Source organism: Strigops habroptila, chromosome 7, assembly GCF_004027225.2.
Source record: "Strigops habroptila isolate Jane chromosome 7, bStrHab1.2.pri, whole genome shotgun sequence".
Taxonomy (NCBI): Eukaryota; Metazoa; Chordata; class Aves; order Psittaciformes; family Psittacidae; genus Strigops; species Strigops habroptila.
In genome coordinates this window covers 17,449,125-17,471,269 of record NC_044283.2, presented here as the reverse complement: position 1 = coordinate 17,471,269, position 22,145 = coordinate 17,449,125, and the positions used below count along the sequence as shown (strand labels likewise).

Below are 22,145 nucleotides of genomic sequence, written 5' to 3'. Positions count from 1 at the left end.
AACATTCAGGATGAAGGGTCAACAGGGGTTAAACTGTCTGTCCTTGACTACATTCATAAATGTCTTTTCTAGCTGTACTTATAGAAGCAACTGCAGCGTAACTTGGATATTAAAACCTCCAAGGAAACCAACAATAAATGCTGCTAAGAATTTCACAAGGATTTGGTTTTTTTTTTTTCCTTAGGTGTTAATTAAATGATCATTTAACACTGAAATGTAAACACAACATTTTCATCTACTGACAGCATAGCCTATAATAAATCCAGGGTAATAAACGTCCTGGTGTTAATACTCTGAACCAAGTTCCCACAACACACTAAGATGCCTTGTCGTGTCTAAGGTTAAGCATCTAGACACAAAACAAAGATTGTGCCTACTCGACTTCCAGTTCAATTTTCCCATCGCCCAGTGACCTAGGTAACACTTTGAGCAATAAAGAATAAATTTAATTTCTCCAGCATTTTGTGAGGATTAAGAACAATTGTTGGCCTGCAATGACTTTTTATCCTCAGATTCTTTCTCTTCCAGAGCATTCCCCTAGTTCTAAAAGAAAATTCTGATGGTTTAAGACACAGAACAAACAGAACTTTAAATTAGGCTTTTTTCAATCAATTGGAACTGTTGGAGGGGAAGCAATCAACCTTTCTTTGGACTTTTCTCAGCTATTCAGTTACTTTAGGCTTTAATCTTGCACTCGCAGAAGAAACCTACCATCATAGGGACAAGCCTCTATACTTCCACATTTTCTCTTGGCCTGATTTATTCCTCTTTTCTGATCCTTTTTTCTTTTTTTTTTTTTTAATCAAGGTGACATGGCTGCACTTAAATGTCCACTCTGTGCAAGCTGAGACTTACAGATGTCCTCTTTATAATGTTTCACACCATGTTTCTGCACCACATAATAATGGCATTTCCTCCAACATGCCTTTTTACTTTTCATTACTTCCTTCACTGAGATTCAGTTTCCTACTTAACTCCTGCCTAAAAGGTTTCTTATATCACAATTTACCAAAGCTTTCAAGGTTAACCCTCCAGAAACAACCCAGGGACTGATACAGACTGGACATGAATACGGTTACAGGTGACCCAAAACCGCTAACTCAATTTTTGTATTAAAATGAATTATCTTAGTTCTCTGCTTTGACCATTTATCATGCAATCAAAAATATGGAAGATAACTATTAATGCTTGAGGCCAAACAGTAACAAAGCCATAATAGCTAAAGTAGATCTCTCCATTCCTTTGAATGCCACCACATTATTTTAAAAGAGCTACAGTAATTATTAATACAATTATTAATAATATTAATACAATTATTAATACAATTATTAATACAATTCAATTATTAATACAATTATGAATAGTAAAATGACATTTCAATAACAGCTAATAGCATAAAAAAATTATACCGCAGATATTTAGGCAGGTCCAGAAGAATTGCCTTAAGCCATATTTTTGTCTGCTTGGTGTTTAACATGATTTTTAAATTAAGGTTAACAGTGACTAGAAATAGTTTTGGATGTTTGTTCGAATGAAAAATCAATAGTTGTAAGTATCCCTACAGATGCCTTTCACTGATATTAGTTTACTATATCACTTGGTAATGCAGATTATGTAAAGATTTAGTGATTTTCTCAGTAGCAGAATTAGCTTACAGCCCATAAGTCCATCCAATTTGCCATTTTATCCCATTGTAAAGGAAATATTGCTTTTTTAAAAAATAAATGAAATTTTGTTATTATAATTAAAGATATACCGGCAAATTTAAAGACAACTCCCCATTATCTCAAAATTAAAAATACAAACATCCATCATGAGAGCCTTCTCACAGGAAAGAAGTTTGTTTCCAAAGTTAAAAATCCCATGCTATTACATTTAACCTGATTTCTGTATATTTGGTACACAGCATTTTTTTTCCTGCGCAGCATGGGAGATGCTGTGAAAATATACAAGAAGTCATAGTTCAGGAAAAGCCTATAGATTAGGAGATTCTAAAACAAAGGGAAAGAAGAGTAGTGTAGTGACGTTTGAAGTCCAATAATTGTACAGAGTGACTATAGGGGTTTTTTTCTTACAACATTTCAAAAGTTCATTCTGGTTCCACCAACGTTTCCACTCAACTAAATCCAAGGCCAAATGTTTGTGGTTGCTAGGATATAACTAGTTCAAGTTTTACACCAAATACATATATATAATTCTTTTCCCTGTTCTTGTTCTCAAAAATAAATCACCTGCTAAATTGTACAAATTTTTACAACACTTTCGAAGTCTCTAAAAAGTCATCTTGCCATCTCTAACCCTGCATAAATAGGGCTCATGTCTGAAGCAAAGCTACAGTCGTATTTGTTTTGCTCACTACATTGTAAAGGATGAATGAGTTTTCAATTTTGAAACATTATAGCAGAGAACTAAAACTGAAGGTAGAAGCAAGTGGTGATAGGACAAGAGAAAAAAAGCATATGCAAGCCAAACTGCATATAATTCGCTTTTCTCTCTAGATCAAAAATGAGCAGGTGACAGAAGCAACAGTCAGTCTTTTTAGTGCCTTACAAAAGTTTATCTCCTATATTTTCCATACCAGAAATTAATTCCTTAACAGAGGTATTACAGGCCTAACAGAGGTGACATATTTTGAGTTACTTTAGTTTCTTCTTAAAGGTAATGATTCTTAACAAGCCTATTTTTAATACCTATTTTATTTTTAGTTAGTCCCATCTATCTGTGGATTGCAATTATAGCAAAAATAAAACTCAGAACTATAACTGCCATTGGACTTGCAGCATGTGGTACCACATTCACCCTGAAAACACTCCAGACTAGGGCAATAAGAGCTTGTGTTTGTACCAATGCACCAATGTAGCAAAGCTACAATAATGGTACTTCCATGCTGCAAGAAAGAGTAGTAATTACTTGCGTATTACATTAGAGATTTCTTTTTAAATGCTGGCTTACAATACCACAAAGCCAAAACTCTATACTCATTTCATACATATACTATATGCAGTATCTCCTCATTAAATAATAATTTTGAAAGATAGTTATCTTCTAACAATTGTAGTCACTATTCTATTATTATATAAAATAATGCTAGTAATAAAAGACTATCTAGCATTAAAATTGGCATGTTCTTACTAACTTTATTGATTAAAAACCTATTAATTGTTTAGATAAAACAATTTAAATTTTCTCATATTTGAACGAAACAACTGTGGTAGAAAACATGAAAGAAGTTAAAACACTAGCAGGATGGACACACTGTATGTTGTTCCTATTTACCTTTAAAAGGATAAGATTCAAACATAAAAAAATAAAGTTGCCTTATAAGCAGGCTGCCAGAATGACCCAGAACAAATAAAACACTGAAACAAATGACTAAAAATAAAACCTCAACACACTTTCCTGGGAAGGATACAGCAACAAGGTGGCTTCATAATTCATGTTTCAACAAATCTTTTTTTAATTGCTGCACATCCAGCACACTTCTGCAGTAAGGTGGAACACACCATAGTGTTACTGCAGCACATCCAGCAGTGGAAACATACCCATTACGCTTATCAAGCGGCAGTTCCTTTAACAATACACATGTAAAAGGAGAGAGATTCATCAATATGACTTTTTGAAATGCTCACTGGTTTTAACATCGAGAGCCACCTGTCTGCAGTTGGAGCAAGATTTCATAGGCTTCAGGATAATAAGCATTTTTCTAATGAGCTATTTTTCTACTCAGTTGTTAAAACAGGTTGACTGAAAATAAATATCTTTTCTACATAACTATGACTATAGTCTCACCTGACATGATTACTGGTAAAAGGGATATGACAAACCATAAATTAAAGTAGCTGCATTTAAGGCTTAACAGCAAGGAAACCAAAACTTCAATATTTTAAAATTGGCTGGTTTAGCATGTTACATACACCACCTTTTTATCCTTTTTTTTTTGTTTTTCATTTACATTCCTATCCGATTTTTTTCTTTTTTTCCTCTAGGGGAAGGTAAAAAACAACAACGCTCAGCAATTGATGCAAACCACAGGTTCTCCTGCAGCAGCTCGAAAACCAGACCCAAGAGCCGCCTGGAGAACTTTCCTCCTCTTCGTGTCAGCCGCCCACAGCCTTCCCCGCACCGGGGCTGGCGGCCGGGATGAGTGATGGTGTCGGTCTGACCAGACAACGGTAACCCTGGCAACTGCAACCTGCAATTCCTGCCTAACCATTGTGGGATTTATTGTGGCAGGGGCCAAAGAGGCCAAGAGTAAAATGAAGCAGAGAACTATGGTGTCTGACACATCTAGTACCACACACTTTAATCATAGCTGGCACAAATTAATTCAGGAGGAATTTTTGCAAGGGCCCCCCATGCAGCATGTTTTGTTGTTGTTGCTATTGCTGCTGTTCTGACCTAAGACAGTTGTTTGGGTTTTTTGGGGTTTGTTTTTTTTTTTTAAGGGTTTTTTGACATTCAGTATTTTTTCTTGTAGTTACTACCAGTTAGGAATTTTATTGAAGTAACTAATAGATATCTCAAAACTGAGCGTTTAGTAATCTGACAACATTAAGATTTTTTTTTCCTTTAGAGGATAAACATCTTATTCACAGCATGTATCTTCTCAAGTACGTGCATTAGAAGGAAAACATCTAATATAGGACCAAATCCAGTAGAAAGATTGTTTTCTCAAAGCCAACATTGCCTAACTTCTACAGCAAACACTGCTCAGTAAGGAAACTTAGCCTTGTACCAAGCACAAGAAATGTAAATCAAAAGGGACGAGCTTTGTGCGTGGAATTCAATAATCTTTGCATGCTACTGGTTAATAAAGGTATCTTTTAAAAAAGAATTTTCAAACAGTTTTGGGTCCAGCACTTGGTATCCTACAGCAAATGGCAATTAATGAACTGTGATCTAACCAGCAAACGTAAGCAGTCAAAATCTATTTGCCTCAAACAAGCACTCACAGGGCTGTAGGGAGCTCTCCATACTAAGATGCCATCGCTGATGTTAGGCAAGTTAGTGTGCATGGGCAGACAGGTCACTGAAAACAATACATCTTCTCGCAGGAGAAGGGCTTGTTGAACAAGGACTTGTATTAGCCCTGGGAATTTACAACAGCACCATTATTTTAACAATATGGTATCAAAATAGATGTTTATGTACATTGTGCTTTGAAAGATACCTTGCAAACTAACCTACAGTGCTATTAACATTATTTTTAGCATTAACTACTTCCTACTGAAATATTTATGTCAAAACACCTTTGCAGATAACTCTTAATGGGAAAATCAGTTAAAGTTATCCATTTTAACTAGTTCCAGGAGATTTCTTGGAAGGCTGCTAAATGGGAAAGGAAGTAACCTGAAAAATAATTTATTTAATTACCTTTGAAACTCAAGTGTCTTTAGGCACAGAAAATAATGCACTGTCTCTTTTAAACTCTCAACCTATCGCTTTCCTTTACTTACACTTCCCATCTGTCAACAAGTGCTTGTAATTTTATTACACTGTCCTGTAGTTTATGCAGAGTTGGTATTATTTTACAGAGTTCTGTTAATGGACTGGATAAATGGTAATGCTATTTAAACTAGTCTCCTGCTCCAGCAAACACAGCTGCAACTGTACTACTATTTCTAGGCAAACATCTTGACCTGAACACGCAGTGCTCTCTCAACCCGTCCAAAGAGAAATTGGAGCAGACAGCAAAGGGAAAGCATAGCTGGCCGCTGGCGGCAACCAACTGTGTCTAATCATAATTCATATACAGTGTACCCTCTTTCTTTTATATTACATTTAGGCTACACAACAAGCATATGTGCTTCTTCACCTGGCATCTCATTTACAGCCAAGGGTCAAATGGTAATTATTATTCACAGAAGCTCAATAGTATGTTGAAAACTCACAGTACACACACTGTTTGATTACCTGTTAAATGCCAAAAATAAATACTAAAACCAAAGCATACTATACATTTTATTGATCATGTTTAGAGAATTTTAATTCTCCTTAGAAATATATTTATTTGGATGTAAATATATGTAAGCATACGCAATGATACATTTAAAAAGCCAAATAATTTTATATACATCACAGTGATCGAGCTCCACATCTGAAAACTGACCGAAAACATTTAACCAGCATTAATCCCTTTGTTGGCCTGACATTTTTTTAATTACAAATTCAGCATTAAGCAACTGTAGATTTTCAGTATCACTCATTTTCTTTTAAACATGAATACATTATAACCAGACATTCACTTTCATGGTCTGATCAACAATAACCCTTAGGCAGAGGAAATTCAATACTGTGAAGCCAGTGATCTCTTGCTTTCCACCAAATACACTATGAGCAGTTGTGTGCTTTATGTCAAAGGACATTACACATTTAAGACTAGCATCTATCAAATATACCAGTCTGAATTAAATATATTCGAGTATGATTTTGCCTGAAGTGTGCATCCATTTTTTGCCTGCAAACTACATCTCATTTCTATTTCATATGAGTTTAGATAACAACCATTACACTATAGATGGAATAATAAAATGATCATAAATCCCTTTCATTTTCCTTCCTGATAGAAGTGATATCTTTATCATGGTTGATGGAAATAAGACAGACTCAATTGCTAATATATAAAACTACATATAATATTATAGCGCAGTAAAATATTTTTGTTTGTCAGAAAAAAAGCTTCAGGAGTTTTCTGGCCTAGTAATTTAACAACTCACTGCATCTACAAGGAAGTTCTGGAAAGAAAGCACACATTCAAAGCAAAGGAAAGAAACAAAAAAAAACAACTAAATGTTCACACTGATAAAGTAATTTTCAGTTTACAACTTCATACTACTATGAGAGGGAAAAAATAACTATTATTTCACAATATTAAAACAGAAATAATCTCCTAAAAAATACAAGCTTCATTATACCATTTGTTGTCAAGAATATTTCCATTTACTAAAGTGGAAACAAATCTGAGGAACCCCACCTTCACTTATTTTTTTCCCCAAGCACACAAGAGGTGAAACTCAACATAGTCAGCAATTTCAACAGCAAAAGTCTCACCCGAAATCTAAAGAAATGTATCAAATATATATTTACTTAAAACAGGGATGAATCCCTCAAGCTTTTCAAAGCCTACTTAAGCATGTCACATTGTATCCCTTCCACACCACTTTTAAGGTAACTTAAAGGTACCTTAAAATTTATTTTGTTACAGTAACTAATCATGTATATACAGAAATCAATCCACTTTACTGCAATAGAAATAAGTGGATTCTTAGAAGGGCCAATGGGTCAAAGCATTAATTTCAAAATACTGCCAAGAGCACAATATTATCAAACCAAAGAACACAATCAAAGCAAAAGCTCATTACCATATTTGATATAGTTTTTATTTAAGTTAAAATATTTCATAGATTTTTTTCTTCCCAGAGCTGAAGTTACTACCTTTGTTTTCTTTGTGAGAGAACACAGGAGAGACTTCTCCACAGACCTACCATTTGACAATGCAATGGTTTTTCTGGTCAAGTGCATACGGCCACAAAAAAAGAACTTCACAAAACCAAAGTACTTATAAAGTGCTATAGCTCTGGGACAGAATCTCCAGAGACTTTTTTTTTTCTTTTAATTAATTTTAAAACAGAAGCAATGAAAAAAAAACCCCATCCCCCCCCCAAAAAAAAACCCCAAAAACCCCCCGCCCCCCAAAAAAAACCAAACAAAAAAAAAAACCCTACCAAAAAAAAAACAAAAAAAAAACAAAAACAAAAACCAAAAACCAAAACCAAAAAAAACCCACCAAACCAGAAGGAAAGCCAAAGTATTCTTTCAGCAAAACTTCATTATAAAAGTGATATGAAACAATATTTTCTCTCAAACAACTATTGGTATCTAACCTAGAGTAAAAAAAATCTTGCAAAGCTCTCAAAGAGAATACTCAGCTTAAACAACACAACAACGTTCCTAGATGCATTTTAGCCCTGTTTGAGGCAAAAGTCAAATAAAAACCTAATGCAAGACAGAACAACAGACCAATTCCCAATTTTCCACAATATTAGTCATTGGTTCAAGCCTACTTACAGCCTGTATAACTTCGGCGTCCCCAGAAAGAGCAGTTCAGAAAACAACTGGAGGTTATTTCTGTTTAGGCGCCTTTAGAAAGAAAAAGAAAAAGTTGTGTTAAATTACAAGAACTACAGCAATGCAATACAACCACTTTGAGCAGGCATCCAGTGTTGTAACAAGCTGATTTTAAAGATCAGAAAGGCTATGCAATGCTGGTCCATTAGCAGAGACATGGTCCAGCAATAAATTTACCATGGACTAATTACATTTTCTGCTTTCCCCAACAGACCATATTACCTATTTTATGAAAGATTTTTGAATCTCTGTAGTGTGAATCAATCACTAAGTGAGGAATCTATCATGGAACCACTAGAAAACTAAAAATACGAATCAGCAGCGTAACTTCAATTCCCCATCAACTCCGAGTTCCTCTTACTATAATGAAGCAGATAGACATTTTGTGACCATGAAAAGGTTCGAGAGAATGTGTATCAAATGCACACACTAAGTTAAGTAATGAGGTAATGTATCTAAAGATCCATATAATGCCTTTAAACAAAAAAAGCAAAGGAGGTTGTTACAGAAACCCTGATTAAATAAAAGTCACAAAAATCAAGACATCCCAGCTTATATTTGGCATTACAGGGTTCGGTTGTTTTTTTTTTCCATGAAAGTTTTTTCTATAGCTGTAAAGATACATGAAAAGGAAGTTAAATTACAAAAATCAAACACAATCAGTTGTGCATAAGACAGCACAAAATAAAAACTGCAATTAGGATCTGGAAGGCACCCCATTTGTCTGCAAATTTTCTCACTGAGCACGCTGACTAGGGTCAAAACTGCCTAGTTTGAGGTGTTGAGAGTTCAAAGCCTAGTGTGTTAGAGCCATAAGCAACACAACTACCAGTAGCCAAGACAAATATATCCCATGTTCATGATTCGTTAAACATACAATGCAGATTATTCACCCTAATGTGTATAAGTGGCAGCCCTGGCACATACAGTCATACCAGTCAAGAATTTAAGCTCAAAACAGGTTTTTGGTGAGTTTTAGGCAATGCACCGCATGTCACCTGCCATTTAAGTAAACCTACATACTGAAAAAGTTTTGTCCCATCAACCTCATCACAAATCCCAGTTTGTAATGCACGGTGCTTCTCAGTACGATAATTCATGGCATTCCTGGACATCAGACTGCATGGTATTATCTGGTATTTATATTATCCTTACAGTGGGTACATTACACATGTCAATAGACTGTTGCCAAAACATTCCACAAGGTGAAGTAAAGAGATAATTAACTGCAGTTTTGCAAAACTAAGTTTTAGAATTTCATAAAGCTTCAGAATTTCTTGTTTGTTAGTCTTCAGGCTGAATTTAAACTATTAAAGCCTCTTTAGCCTCCCAGAGCTCATTTCATAAGCCCTGTTCCATCTAAAGGTTTTTCCAATTTAAGTTTTCCCATAAATTCCCATATACACACACTCAAAATCCAGTTTTACATAGGTCCATTGTATAGTTCACTTAGTTACTGCTACCTTAAAGTTCAATGCAACTACTGATGAGGGCAATATAATCTGAAAAATATTCTTTACATACCCAAGGTTTGCTCCCACATTTCAAAACATAAACAAGCAGTTAGCTTTTTGAGATCTAGATATCCATAATTCTCCATTTTTAGCTTCCTTTTTGTTAGTCAAGCACCAGAAATCCTAATTTCTTTATGTGGAAGAAATTTAAATCACACATTTACAAGATAAAGATAATTTAGAGTGAAAGAAATCCTGAAAAGGAAGGACTACTATACTGGGATAAGATGGCTGAAGATGCAGCTTAAGAAACAGCAAAATAGGCTTAATCAAACAACAACAACGACAACAACAATCTGTATTGTGATCTTGCAAGTCATATTTCCAAATCAGTAGAAAGGAAGTTTTCAATATAAAAGACAGAGCTATGAAGAAGTTAATGAGTAGTGAAAGACTTTTGATTTGAACATCGCTTGAAAAGAAAACCTTACCTACATAAATAACAAAGTGATACATTTTAGTGTTTGTGGATCAACTGCATTTTCAGACCAAGATCATTTAAAAATAGACATTTTCTAACCTTTAGTAAATTTACGTATGAAAGTATATATTAAGACCACAAAACTGTAGTGGGAAGAAAGTGGTTTCAAAGTTACATTTGTGATCAGAAAAGAATAATGTGAAAATAGAATTCTTAGACACCAAACCTGAGCAAATAGTTAAATAAAAAAGAAATAAAATTTATTAGTCCCTTCTCTTTGCTAAATAGGTAGTTCAGACTTAAACCTGAAAGTCCATGATTACGATCAAAAAGAACATGGGAAAATATGCAGGGTAAAGACTTTGGGAAGTCAGTCTCTAATCAGAAGCTATTCAGGACAAAAATTTCTGTTGGTATTCAAGGACTCTATTAAGTTCAGATGCTAGAAAACAATAGCAAGCTGTAACTGAAGGGGCAATGAAATCACTCAGTATCTGTATTTTTGTAGAAGTTCCATACAATACAAAAAAAAAGGCACTGTAGTACAATGACAGAGTATTAACCGATTCTTCAGGCAGGCTGTCTTTCACTAAATCACAGAATGGTTTGGGTTGGAAGGGACCTTAAAAGATTATCTAGTTCAAACTCCACAGCCTTGGGCAGGGACATCTTCCCCTACTCCAGGTTGCTCTAAGCTCCATTCAACCTGGCCTTGAACACTGCCAGGGATGAGGCAGCCACAACTTCTCAGGGTAACCTCCTCCAGTGCCTCACCACCCTCAAAGTAACTTCTTCTTAATATTTAAATCTAACTTCTTTCAGTTTAAAACCATTCCCCCTTGTCCTATCCCTATGAGCCCTTGTAAAACGTCCCTCTCCAGATTTCTTGTAAGTCTCCTTTAGGTCCTGAAGACTGTTAACAAGGTCTCCCCTGAGCCTCCTCTTCTCCAGGCTGAACAAACCCAACTCTCTCAGCCTGTCTTCATGCGACAGGTGTTCCAGTCCTCTGACCATCTTCTTCATGACCTCCTATGGACCCACTCCAACAGATCTATGTCTTTTCTGTACTAAAGACTGCAGGGTTGAATGCAGTAGTCCAGGTGGGGTCTCATGAGAGCAGAGCAGAAGCAGGGAACCATATGCTTCAACCCACTGGCCACACTTCTTTCAATGCAACAGATTTTCAAAATGCAACAACAGTCTTACAAGGACACAATTAACATCACTTTAGAAGGATAATTCACAAGCGAAATACTTGTGCTAGTACGTAACTTCTTACACAAGCAGTTAATACCTCAGATCAGGAGTTGCTGTTATTACCTGCAGTTCACATGGCCCACACAACTGAGCATACTGTTAACATACTGATGCGTGTGCTGCTGTACAGACTTTAAAAATCTAAGTTACAGACAATAAATCAAGTTCATGGATTACAGTAACAATAAACAGCACTACCCTCTTGACTCAACAGTTTCTACCAAGTGAGCTTGGAACTTAGAAATAGTGTTTCAATGTACATTTTTACTTTGCCTTTCACAAAATGAAAGGCTTTTGTTCTTTGAGCACTAAGTGAAATGAGGAAATACACAAGTTAAATTACTGATCTTTAATGAATGCTGTATTTGTAGCTTCTACTTCAAATAATTTCATCCCACTTTAAGTTCTTTTAGAACTAAGATTTCTACCAAAAATCTGACCATTACTTATTGCCTGTGCCCAAGAATATCAAACATTACTTGTTTTCATGAAGGAAATAATGGGAAATATGTCTTTTATCATACTTCAGAAAGAGGCTTTAGCTACAATTTACATCCAACAAGTTATAACAGATGTTTTCGAAGGGATTAATTTGCTTTCCTTAAGTTTTCTACAAGATTTTATGAACTGAATTTCACTGAAATTAATTTTTCAAGATTATAACAGATAGTTCTGTTTAAAAAATGAATTCACACATAAGTGAATGAAAAAGGATGCAGGGTGAATCTGGAATACACAGGCTAGTATCCCAGGACACAACAACTTTCAGTTCAAAAATCATTAAGAAGAGTCCTCAATCCAACCCTAACTATTCTATGATTCTATGATCTTTGAGACAGAATCACACTAGGAGTTCAGAAAACACATTCCTATTTTACAACATTTCACCAATATGCGTGGTTCTCCAATAATTCCACTTTTTCAGGTGACCTCATGCTTAATTTTGTCTAAAATAGCAATACCTATCCAGAACACACAGACATCATGGAACAAGAGTGAAAAAAGCATGAAACCCTTTCTCCCCAGAGCTGAAACCTGAGGTAAGCACAGATGGATCCATAACTACAGACTGCAAAGGACTGCAGCTACTGTAGTGTAAAAACAACCAGAAACACTCCACCACATTTTCTTTCAATGTGTGCTGGCAAAGACCTCACCGCAGCTACCTAGCAGGAAACATTTCCCCCAGGACAACATAAGAAGAGAAATTTTGGTTTCATCAAATGAACTGCTCTCCCAGACCTGACGTGAAGTTCAAGGTGAAGCACTGAGGAACAGTGATGAGCTATTCCATACTGTTACCGTTCAGTTTCCCAACTGAGCTAGAAAAATCTGCATTCCTCAGGCAATGGCAGATTGCTCAGAAGAGATGAAGTGTTGGTGGTGTAAGCAACAAAAAGCCAAAAAAACCCACCACAAAGCACAAAAAAAAAAAAAAAAAAAAAAAAAGAAAAAAGGACTGAAGAATCTCTTTTAACACTGCAATACCCTGAGCTGCAGAGTCACTTGGTAGTGGCCAGAAACAAGTGGACAAAGATCCAACATCATATCATTCTTTCAGTTTAAGAAAGCTGAGGCACAGTTGCAAGTATACATAGCTTTCTTCTGTTCCTGAATGAATCTTTAGGAAAAACATTGGGCAAATTGACATACTGGCACAGGTAAATTTTTGAGCTCTTCATGATGAATTTAAGCAAATTCCACATATTACCTAAAGTACACAAAGCATTTAAAGTACTTCAGCTTAAATCCCCCAGAGCTCAGTCTTCTAAACACAGTAAAAACTAGAAAAGCATCTTCAAAGTGAAGTGATAGAAGCAGTTATACAGAAGGATCATTTAAGAACGAAGAAGGAAAATCTTTACAGATGACAGGTGAAATTACTGTTAAAAGGAAGCTCAATACCAATGGGCAGATAAAAAGTAGATACAGGCAAGCAACAGGTTACACTGTGAAGCAGACAACAGTAAGGTAAGAAAAAAAATTGGCTTCATTTGAGTTACTGGTTCTGGAGAAGAGGCTAGATTTGCAGAAATGGGCAAATATCTGGGTTTTACTTGTCTTCTACATGGAACCAGAGGATACGTAGAGGATGACAGAGTGTAGGCTGCAGCGAGATCCCTTTACTCTCCCAGTAACACGTATCTTAACCCATTGAAGTCTGGCCATGCCACCAATCCATTCTGACATTTCTCCCAAGTTGTCATGCCACAATAACTGTGATCCAGTATCACTCATGCATTGGGGGGAGGGGAAAGGAGGAAAAAGAAAATCTTAATTACATTGTCTGCAATGCAATCATCTACTGCTGTAATTCACAAACAGGTCTGTATTTATTTCCCAGACTTGGTTACAACCTTCACTGTAACTTGCTTCTGATCCCACTGTAATCTACAATATACAGCCAGAGCAGCTGTATGAGACTGCACAGCCTCACTAAATAGTCCCAGTACTTGACTGTCCTCACAGTGAGGAAGTTTTGCCCTTAGAAGAGTCATAATCACTCATTTCAATTTATGCTTCTCTCACCACAGCTTCGAGCCTAGCTTAAGCGTTTTGATAACCACCTCTAGGTACTTCAAGGCTGCTATTTCATCCCCCACAAGTCATCTCCCGGTGGGTTTTAGTTCAAGTAGATTTAATTCTAGCCCCTTAAAATAACAGAAGCCCTCAAAGATAACTTCAATCACTTCTCAAGTTAAGAGTTGTTCCAAGGAAATTATAAAATCTTTAATTAGAAACAGCCTACCCCATTGGGTGATAGAGACCAAAGAGCCTTCCAAAACTCTAAATACAAGGCACAGATGCACTTTATTCCACCACCATTGCTTCAGGAAGGAGGATAGGTGGTTTCCAATTCACACAAAGTTAATGATGGCATAAATCATTATTTTTCATTCCTCCTTTGAAGTTAGCTGAAAGTAGTAAATACCCTATCTGCACACACTAACACAGCACTGTAAAGCTTAGAAATCGTACTCTTCAAAAGGAGCACATCCACACCCACTGTTTGTCAGCAGAAGACATTACTATCACACCCATTTAAAAATACCATATAACATCTTTTCACTGAAGCTCATTTGCAAACTATGCATAAACGTCAAATGCACACAAATTTTGTTTAATTATATTTTGATTTTAAATTAAAGGACGTGCCAGTAAACAAACCACTGAGTGCCCATGCAACAGTACTTCCATTCACAAGGACAGAGCCTACCAGGCTCCTCAAGTAGTTACAACAGATTACAGGGATATGCATCAACTGGGAAGGTCCAATACCTGTTCAGGCTTCACGAGCTCAGGATATACAGAATCAACCTACAAAATTATCCAAGTATCTTAAAACAGAAAGGTAGCGCACAGCATCTAAATCATCTCTACGAACTGATTTAACCATGAAGACCTAGAAACCTGACCCTAGATATATAGGGTCAGAATAATAGATATCAGAATAAGAGATGCCAATTTCCTCACAAGAGGACTTCACATAGAGCTTGACTTACGCTTATGTCTGCAAGGAAGGCAAGCCTTATCACTCTTCTATATAAAAATGCGTTGTTGTTTCTGCCAGAGGCAGAGAACATCTGTGTATCTGTATCCAAAGCCACAATCTACTGAACTTCAACACATTTGGCAAATGCTGTCTGTGAATGTGACTTGCATGAACACATGATCAAGTGAGAAGGCCCAAGAATTAAGAGCCAAGCAAAAGATCATGCCAGTTTTTCCATTAAGAATTCTCTGCAAAGACCTTCTTGTCCCTAGTCAAACTACTCATAATCTTATTAAACCTAGCAATATCAAGTTTACTGACCACATGAATAAAAACTGGAATCTGAGAAGTTCAGGGCTGATCTTGCAGCATTTGGATGCCTAAGTCAAAATTTTCTCCAGGTCAAGAACAGCTTAATTGAGGCTCCATTTTCCAGGCTAAACAGCGACTAGCAAATATACCTAAGTTAGTTTCAATGTAACATTAAATACCAAATCAGATGGTTTAGTAAAAATAAATAAATAAATAATGTATGTTCTGCAGGAAGCAGAACATGGATACTACTACAATACTGCAAACTCAGTTTCTTACTTGTGTAGGAAGTGGTGAGAGTTACTTTGCAAACTGCAGTCCTACAATGCACACAACTTGAACCCTAACATATTTTGTCCTTCATTTTCTTGTCACATGGCACTGATGTCAAGTCCAGAATTCCCACATTCCTCCCCTACCTCAATCAATTCTCCATACGTTATGCAGAACACTATTTTGCACAGAAAATCAGGAATCTATACTCACTTTGCTTCTTTTTCCAACTAGAACAAAGCTCTTTGTTTAGTTGGGGTTTGGCTTTTTTTTTTAATAAAAAAAAAAAAAAAAAAAAAAAAAAAAAAAACAAAAAAAAAAAAAAAAAAAAACAAAAAAAAAAAAAAAAAACAAACCCAAAAAAAAAAAACCCAAAAAAACCCAAACAAAACAAAAAAAACCCCAACCCCCCAAAAAAAACCAAAGAACAAAAAACCCCACCAAACAAAAAAAAAAACCAAACTATGGCTGTTTTCTGGAAGTTTCTGTATTCCTTAGTGTTTCAACAGAAAAAATATATCTATAAATAGCTGGTTATTACTCTTATTAATTTTGCCTATGGCACTAAAAAAAGTGTGGAAAAAAAGCAAAACCCAGGAAACTAGAGACTGGGTAGCCTCACCTCAATGCCTGGGAAGATGACAGAGCAAAACAAGCTATTTCTAGACACGGAAAGGACAACATGATGACTGGGAGTAGTCAGCATGGATTTACAACTGGGAAGATCATGCCTGACCAGCCTGCTAGCCTCCTACATTAAGGAACTCAGCAGGAAGGCAGTGGATGTTATTTATCTAGACTTCAGTAAAGCTTCTGACACTGCCTCTCATAACAGCTGTCCTCATAGGCAAACTGATTAACTAAAGGCTACAAAAGCAGATGGTCAGGTGGACTGAAAAAATTGTCTGAAGTGCCATGTTCAAAGGGCTGTGATCAGTGGCACAAAGGGTAGCTGGAGAACAGTCACTAGTGGTATAAGCAGGGGTCAGTACTAGAGCCAGTACTATTCAACATCTTCATCCACAACCCGGAAGATGGGACAGAGTACACCCTCAGCATGTTTGCAAAAGATATAAACCTAGAAGGAATGAGTGATGCACCAGGTATGCACACTGCCATTCAGAGGAACCTGGACAATCTAGAGAATTGGTCAAAAAGGAACCTCATGAAGCTCAGAAAGAAAATGCAAAGTCCTGCACCTGAGGAGGAACAACCTAGTAGACCAGCATACACTGAAGAACAAGTTGAAAATCAGAAAGGTCTGGGGTTCTGGTGAACAAGAAATTAAACTGAATCCAGCAATATGACCTTGAAGCAAAGGCCAACAGCATCCTTGGCTGTATTAGGAAGAGCGCTGCCAGCAGGTCAAGGCAGGTGATCCTTCCCCTCTACTCAGGATTGGTGAGACATCTGGAGAGATGTGCCCAGTGCTGGACTCCCCACTACAAGAGAGACATGGACATAGTGGAGCAAGTGCAGAGAAGGGCCATGAAGGTGATTAAGCAGATAGAAACACCTGCCACAGAAGGAGAGGTTGAGAGAGCTGGGACTGTTCAGCCTGAGAAGGCTCAGAGGAATCACAATGTGTATAAATATATCACGTGTATAAGTGATGTACCTAGTTCACAAGTAAGGAAGACCGAGCCAGACATTCTCAGAAGTGAACAGTGAAAGGACAAAAGCCAACAGGCACAAATCAAAATACAGGAAATTACATTTAAAGATAGGAAAAGTCTTTGACCGGGAAGGTTGTCAAACACTGGAATAGGTTGTCCAGAGAGGCTGTTGATTCTCCATCACTGGAGACATTCAAAATCCAACTGGAAACAGCCCTCAGCCATCTGCTCCAATCAACCATATATTAATCAGTGGTGTGGAACTATCTACAGAGGTTCCTTCAAACCTCCACAATCCTGTTAGGCTAATCCATTGGATTTTATTCTATAAAGTGTACCACAAAGAAAGAAACAAGTTACAAAACCTCCATTAAGTATCCTTTATCCATTGTATCCTCTCCCCTTGTTATTTCCCTTATCATTATTATTATTGATGGTAGTACTAGTGGTTTTGTATTATACCTTAGTTACTGGACTGTTCTTATCTCAACCCATGGGAGTTACATCCTGTTGATTCTCCTCCCCACCCCTCTGGGAGTGGGGGGAAGATCAAGTATCAGATGAAGCAAGACCAATGTCTGACAATACCCCAAAATAATTCCAAATAAAAAAATTAAAAAAAAAAACAAAAAAAAACCAAAAAACAAAAAAAACCACCGAACACCCACAACAAACACTACACAACAACAACAACAAAAAAAAAAAAAAAAAAAAAACCAAAAAAAAAAACCACACACAAACCAAAAAAAACCACAAAAACCAAAAAACAGACAAAGAAATAAGGGAGGGGAAGTTGATCCATTAAATAGAATTTATATAGAGTTTGGAGAGATTTCTTTTACAAAGGCAAGAAGGGCCTGCAGATAGGCCAGATAGGTTTGTAACTGTCTTTTGGCACTGACTTACCACACTAAGTCTTCATTCAAGTATATTTCTGAAGCACCCATACATGCATCCTGCCAAACTGATATCAGAAAGGCTGGTGTGTCTTAAAGAAAAATTAAGGGAGACTTTGTCACATTGTATTTGACTATCAGTCCAGACTATTATTAAAGACAAGTCAGCACAACACACTACATACTATGAAGGAAATAAAGCATTTCTTCTGATTAAGTTTCAAACACTCTTCATAATAAGTGAGGTAATATAAGAGTATGAGTCACTGAAGTGGCAGCCGTGCAGACAGATCCCTCATACATGTTGGAGTTTAACCATAGAATTCCAGATAGAACTGTGGCTTCTGCAGTCAAAATAAGGAATGTCTTAAAAGTTCTTTCAAATATGCTATATTAAAATGCAATGACAACTCAGTTTTCACCTGTGGCCATCTAACATTAAACCTGGTTTGGTTTTGTTTTGGGTTTTGGTTTTTTTGTTTGGTTTTTTTTTGGTGGTTTTTTTTTTTTTTTTTTTTAAGACTGCACTGGCTCTGCAACAGATAAATCTGATTTTTTCAGAGTAAAACTATAATGTAGCTTTAGTTTTAAGCTTTAACATCAGTGCTCTACAGCATCAGTTTAAAATAGCTTCTGAACCCAAACGCTATTTGAAACAAAACCACTACAACAGTTCTGTAGAATCAGACTTGGTTTCAACATTTTGCAACAGTGCAAATTACTCATTTCAGAGGAAACAAGAAAGAGGAGCATCCAGCAAACAGTGTCACAAAGGATGAGCACAAAACAGATGTGGGAAAAATAAACAGCCTTCCTGCCCTGGAATTTGTAAAAAGGTCTGCAAAGAGCAAACAGGACTTCTCATTGCAATTTGACTTCTATACCTATAAAGGGTGTCCCATGAGAAAAGACACTCAGATGAATGAAATATAAAATAGTGAACATTTACAAGACTTTTAAAAGAACACTGCTCTTGGACTTAGAGTTTTATCAAACATTTTTTAGTATTTTTCAAAGTGTAGCTATAATCTGAATTTTAAAATTCTACTAGAACACTGCATTTTTTTAAACAGTGTCTTCAAAGACAGCCTTTTCCTATTTCTGATTTAAGAGACATTTTCAGAGAAGATATTTGAAGTTGCTTTGACAGAAGTCTGCTAATACAGAGTAATTACTGTAGTTTGTTTTGGGTTTGTCTTGTTTATTGTGGGGTTTTTTTTGGGTTGTTGTTTTTTTTTTTTTGTTTGTTTTGGTTTTTTTTTGAAACTATAAATACAGCTGTCCCTGTACAATTCATATAAGACAGTCTCACATTCCTCCGGTAAGTGATTAGCACCGCAGGCTTTGTGGTCTCCTCCTTGTTCTAAGATGAGGAATGCACTAGGCATTGCCCTTAAACTATGTAGGATTAGTTAAGAGAAGGATTTTTCACATCCGTGATTAACAAGGAATAACTGTTCACCCCCTTCAGGGCTGTTCAGAAAACATATTCTCTACCTCATTATTCTTCCGCTACCTATCACACATGCATGAAGGTATTAACCCTTCAAATGTTCATACATTCAGACTGAAGCCAGACAGGTGATTAAGTATCAATGCTTTAAGAAGGAGAAAATCAAAACATCAAGCAGCCTTAAAAAACAAGCACATGCGTTAGCACCTCAGGTTTTTGGCAGTCCAAACTAGTCCTTCCTGGCTACAATAGTCAGAAACTGTTCAGAATGTACCCCAACTGAAAAATAGTAATTCTCAGGCTTCAGTAACAAACTTGCACACCAAAATGCAGACCAGGACTCCGTGAGAAAAGAAACTGGATACTAGCTTCTAGCTAAAGAGGTAAGATTTCATTTTAAGAGTTCAGTACAAACTTCATACTATATAATACAAGGTCTTACTGCTAAAAGAGCAGTTTTCATTGAGAATACATATAGACAAGCACAACTAGATGAAATTCCGTTCATTTATTGGCTGTTCTTTTGGCTATGATAGTGATACAAATGATTCCTGGAATAGTAGTAGTGACTCCACTACTAATATAACATTTTTCACATTTTTCATTTTAGGGGTCCTAAAATTCCACAATAACCTTTAAGCTTCATATTTAAGCATCTGTAAATTGGAAAAAATAAACAGGTTTTGCTTCAGCCAAAACTGCATCATAAAAATAGGCAACATTTGGCATTTTTTCCAGAAGTCCCTGCTCCTGAACCTTGATCATGTAACTGTAGAAGTGAAGTCTGGGGGTTTTCAATAATTCTTTTCTGCAACTGAAATTGCAGAAATTCAAAACCAGAAAGAAAATTTCAGACCGAAACTAATTATTCTGGGATTAATTTATTGAATTAGCTCACATTTAAAGACTCATAGAAAATCCTGCTATTCCTTTTTTCAAAGTTACTATTTTCCTATTTGGAAGTTACATGTTATGGATAGAGGTAGTTAAATAATTGGAATAAAACTGCAATCTCATGCCACATATCAATACATAATAAAAAGTTAACAGATTTATTTTAATCTCTGGAAAGCATGTTTTATCCTAGATGGAACATATTGTTTCTTAGTTCATCCTGCTATGCATGCCTTTGTAAGGTGAGATGCTCTGTAAAACACTGTACATTCAGAGACAGTGGTAACTCATAAGTGAGTTTTGGTTTTATAATTTCAAGGCATGGTAATACAGCTTAATAGTTTACCACATTTATCAGACTAGGTTAGAACCCAAACAGATAACTCTGACCATGCAGTATGTGAAATATAGCTAAAACCTACTTTATTATACTGAACCCCATTTAATAGCTTGACTGCTATGTATTGAAGTTATAAGTAAGCCCTTACTGCAGAAGCTGCAAGCATAGCAGTTTTGCATACAGATTTATAACCAGAAAAGAAATCCAAGTAGTACTTCAATTTGTTTACTAAGCAGAAAAAAAACTTTTTCTTGAAACTATGTAGTTGAAATATACATTTCCCTCTGTGCTCACACATCTGTAAGTTTCAAGCTGTTCACCAGCAGCATGAACAAAATTTCAATAATTTTCAGTACTCAAACACTCATAAGTACACTCCTAAATAAACATACTCTTCATCTGAAGTTCTGATAACTTGTTTTAATGTATTTGTGGAGATGGAGCCCCAATAAACAGCAAGTACAGACAATCCCTCTGTTTTTAGAATTGTGTTGTAGAAGTTTAAAAAATGCGTGAACTGTAACAAAACATTTAATTCTTGAAATACTTCTTTCTCCACCAGTCCGTAATACATTGTAAGAAACATGAAAATACAACATAGATAGCTTTCAATTTAAAAGCTATTTCAAGTACCAACTTGATGTTCAACCCTTACAGTATTCTTTTCTTGAACTCAGGATTTCAGCTTACGCACCATGTAACTCAAGAAGGGGGCTGGTTTTTAGGGAAGGAGGGGAGGGTGTAAATATTTAGGACAAACACTAACTCACAGGTTGTTCTAGAGCCTGAGAGAGTAACATTTTACCTCCACACTAGTTTTTTGCAGAAATGGGTTTCATGGTATTTGGGTTTCGGGTTTTTTTTGTTTTGTTTTGCTTTGTTTGTGGGGTTTGGGGTTTCTTGAAGTCTACACAGATAACTCTCTAGAGCTAGTAAGATAATAAATAGACATTTCAGAAATAAATTCTATTAATGCAAGTATCAGAAGTGATGAGGCTTAGGCTGGAAACTTATTAGGCCACACAAGTAACCTTTCTCACAAGAGTAATCAGTGGGACTACTCATGCAAACCAAGTTATTCACATGGTAAATGTCTACAGAATCAGACTCCAAATTAGCATTTTAGGGGCATACTGCTAGCTCAATAGATTATTCACAAATACAGGAAGAAAAATGCGAGTAGTTTTCAAATGATTGTTATAAACTCTTCCTATCCTGATATCTTTCGGATGTTTAGCATAGTCTTAGCATAATAGCTGACATCTCAACTAGACTAGAAAAATTACTAGGAAAAATTATTACTAAAAACAATGTTCCTATCAGCTAAAAAAATTTCCTAAATTAAAAGGTAAGTGCAATGCTATGTGAACAAGTGAATAGTATATTTATCTCAAAACCTGACTACATTGTACTTCTGGAGTACAAAGGATTGTAAGGAAATTTTAGACTTAAGTAGCTTATAATAGAACGAGTTCAACAGTCTACAGCAGCTGTCTTCAAATTTTATACCTCCCTCCAGATGACAATAGCTTATAAAAACACTGGGATA

The 22,145-nt window shown here is 36.1% G+C and overlaps 1 protein-coding gene across 13 annotated transcripts in view; it reads right to left on the bottom strand.

Annotated features, from left to right (window-relative positions):
• SLIT2 (slit guidance ligand 2) overlaps positions 1–22,145 on the bottom strand; it is a 265,376-nt gene that overhangs the window by 231,824 nt on the left and 11,407 nt on the right. For all 13 annotated transcript variants that reach the window (XM_030492445.1, XM_030492444.1, XM_030492443.1 and 10 more), the window contains exon 4: positions 8,068–8,139. In XM_030492445.1, the coding sequence (XP_030348305.1) occupies positions 8,068–8,139 (72 nt within the window). The remainder of the gene's footprint in view (positions 1–8,067; positions 8,140–22,145) is intronic.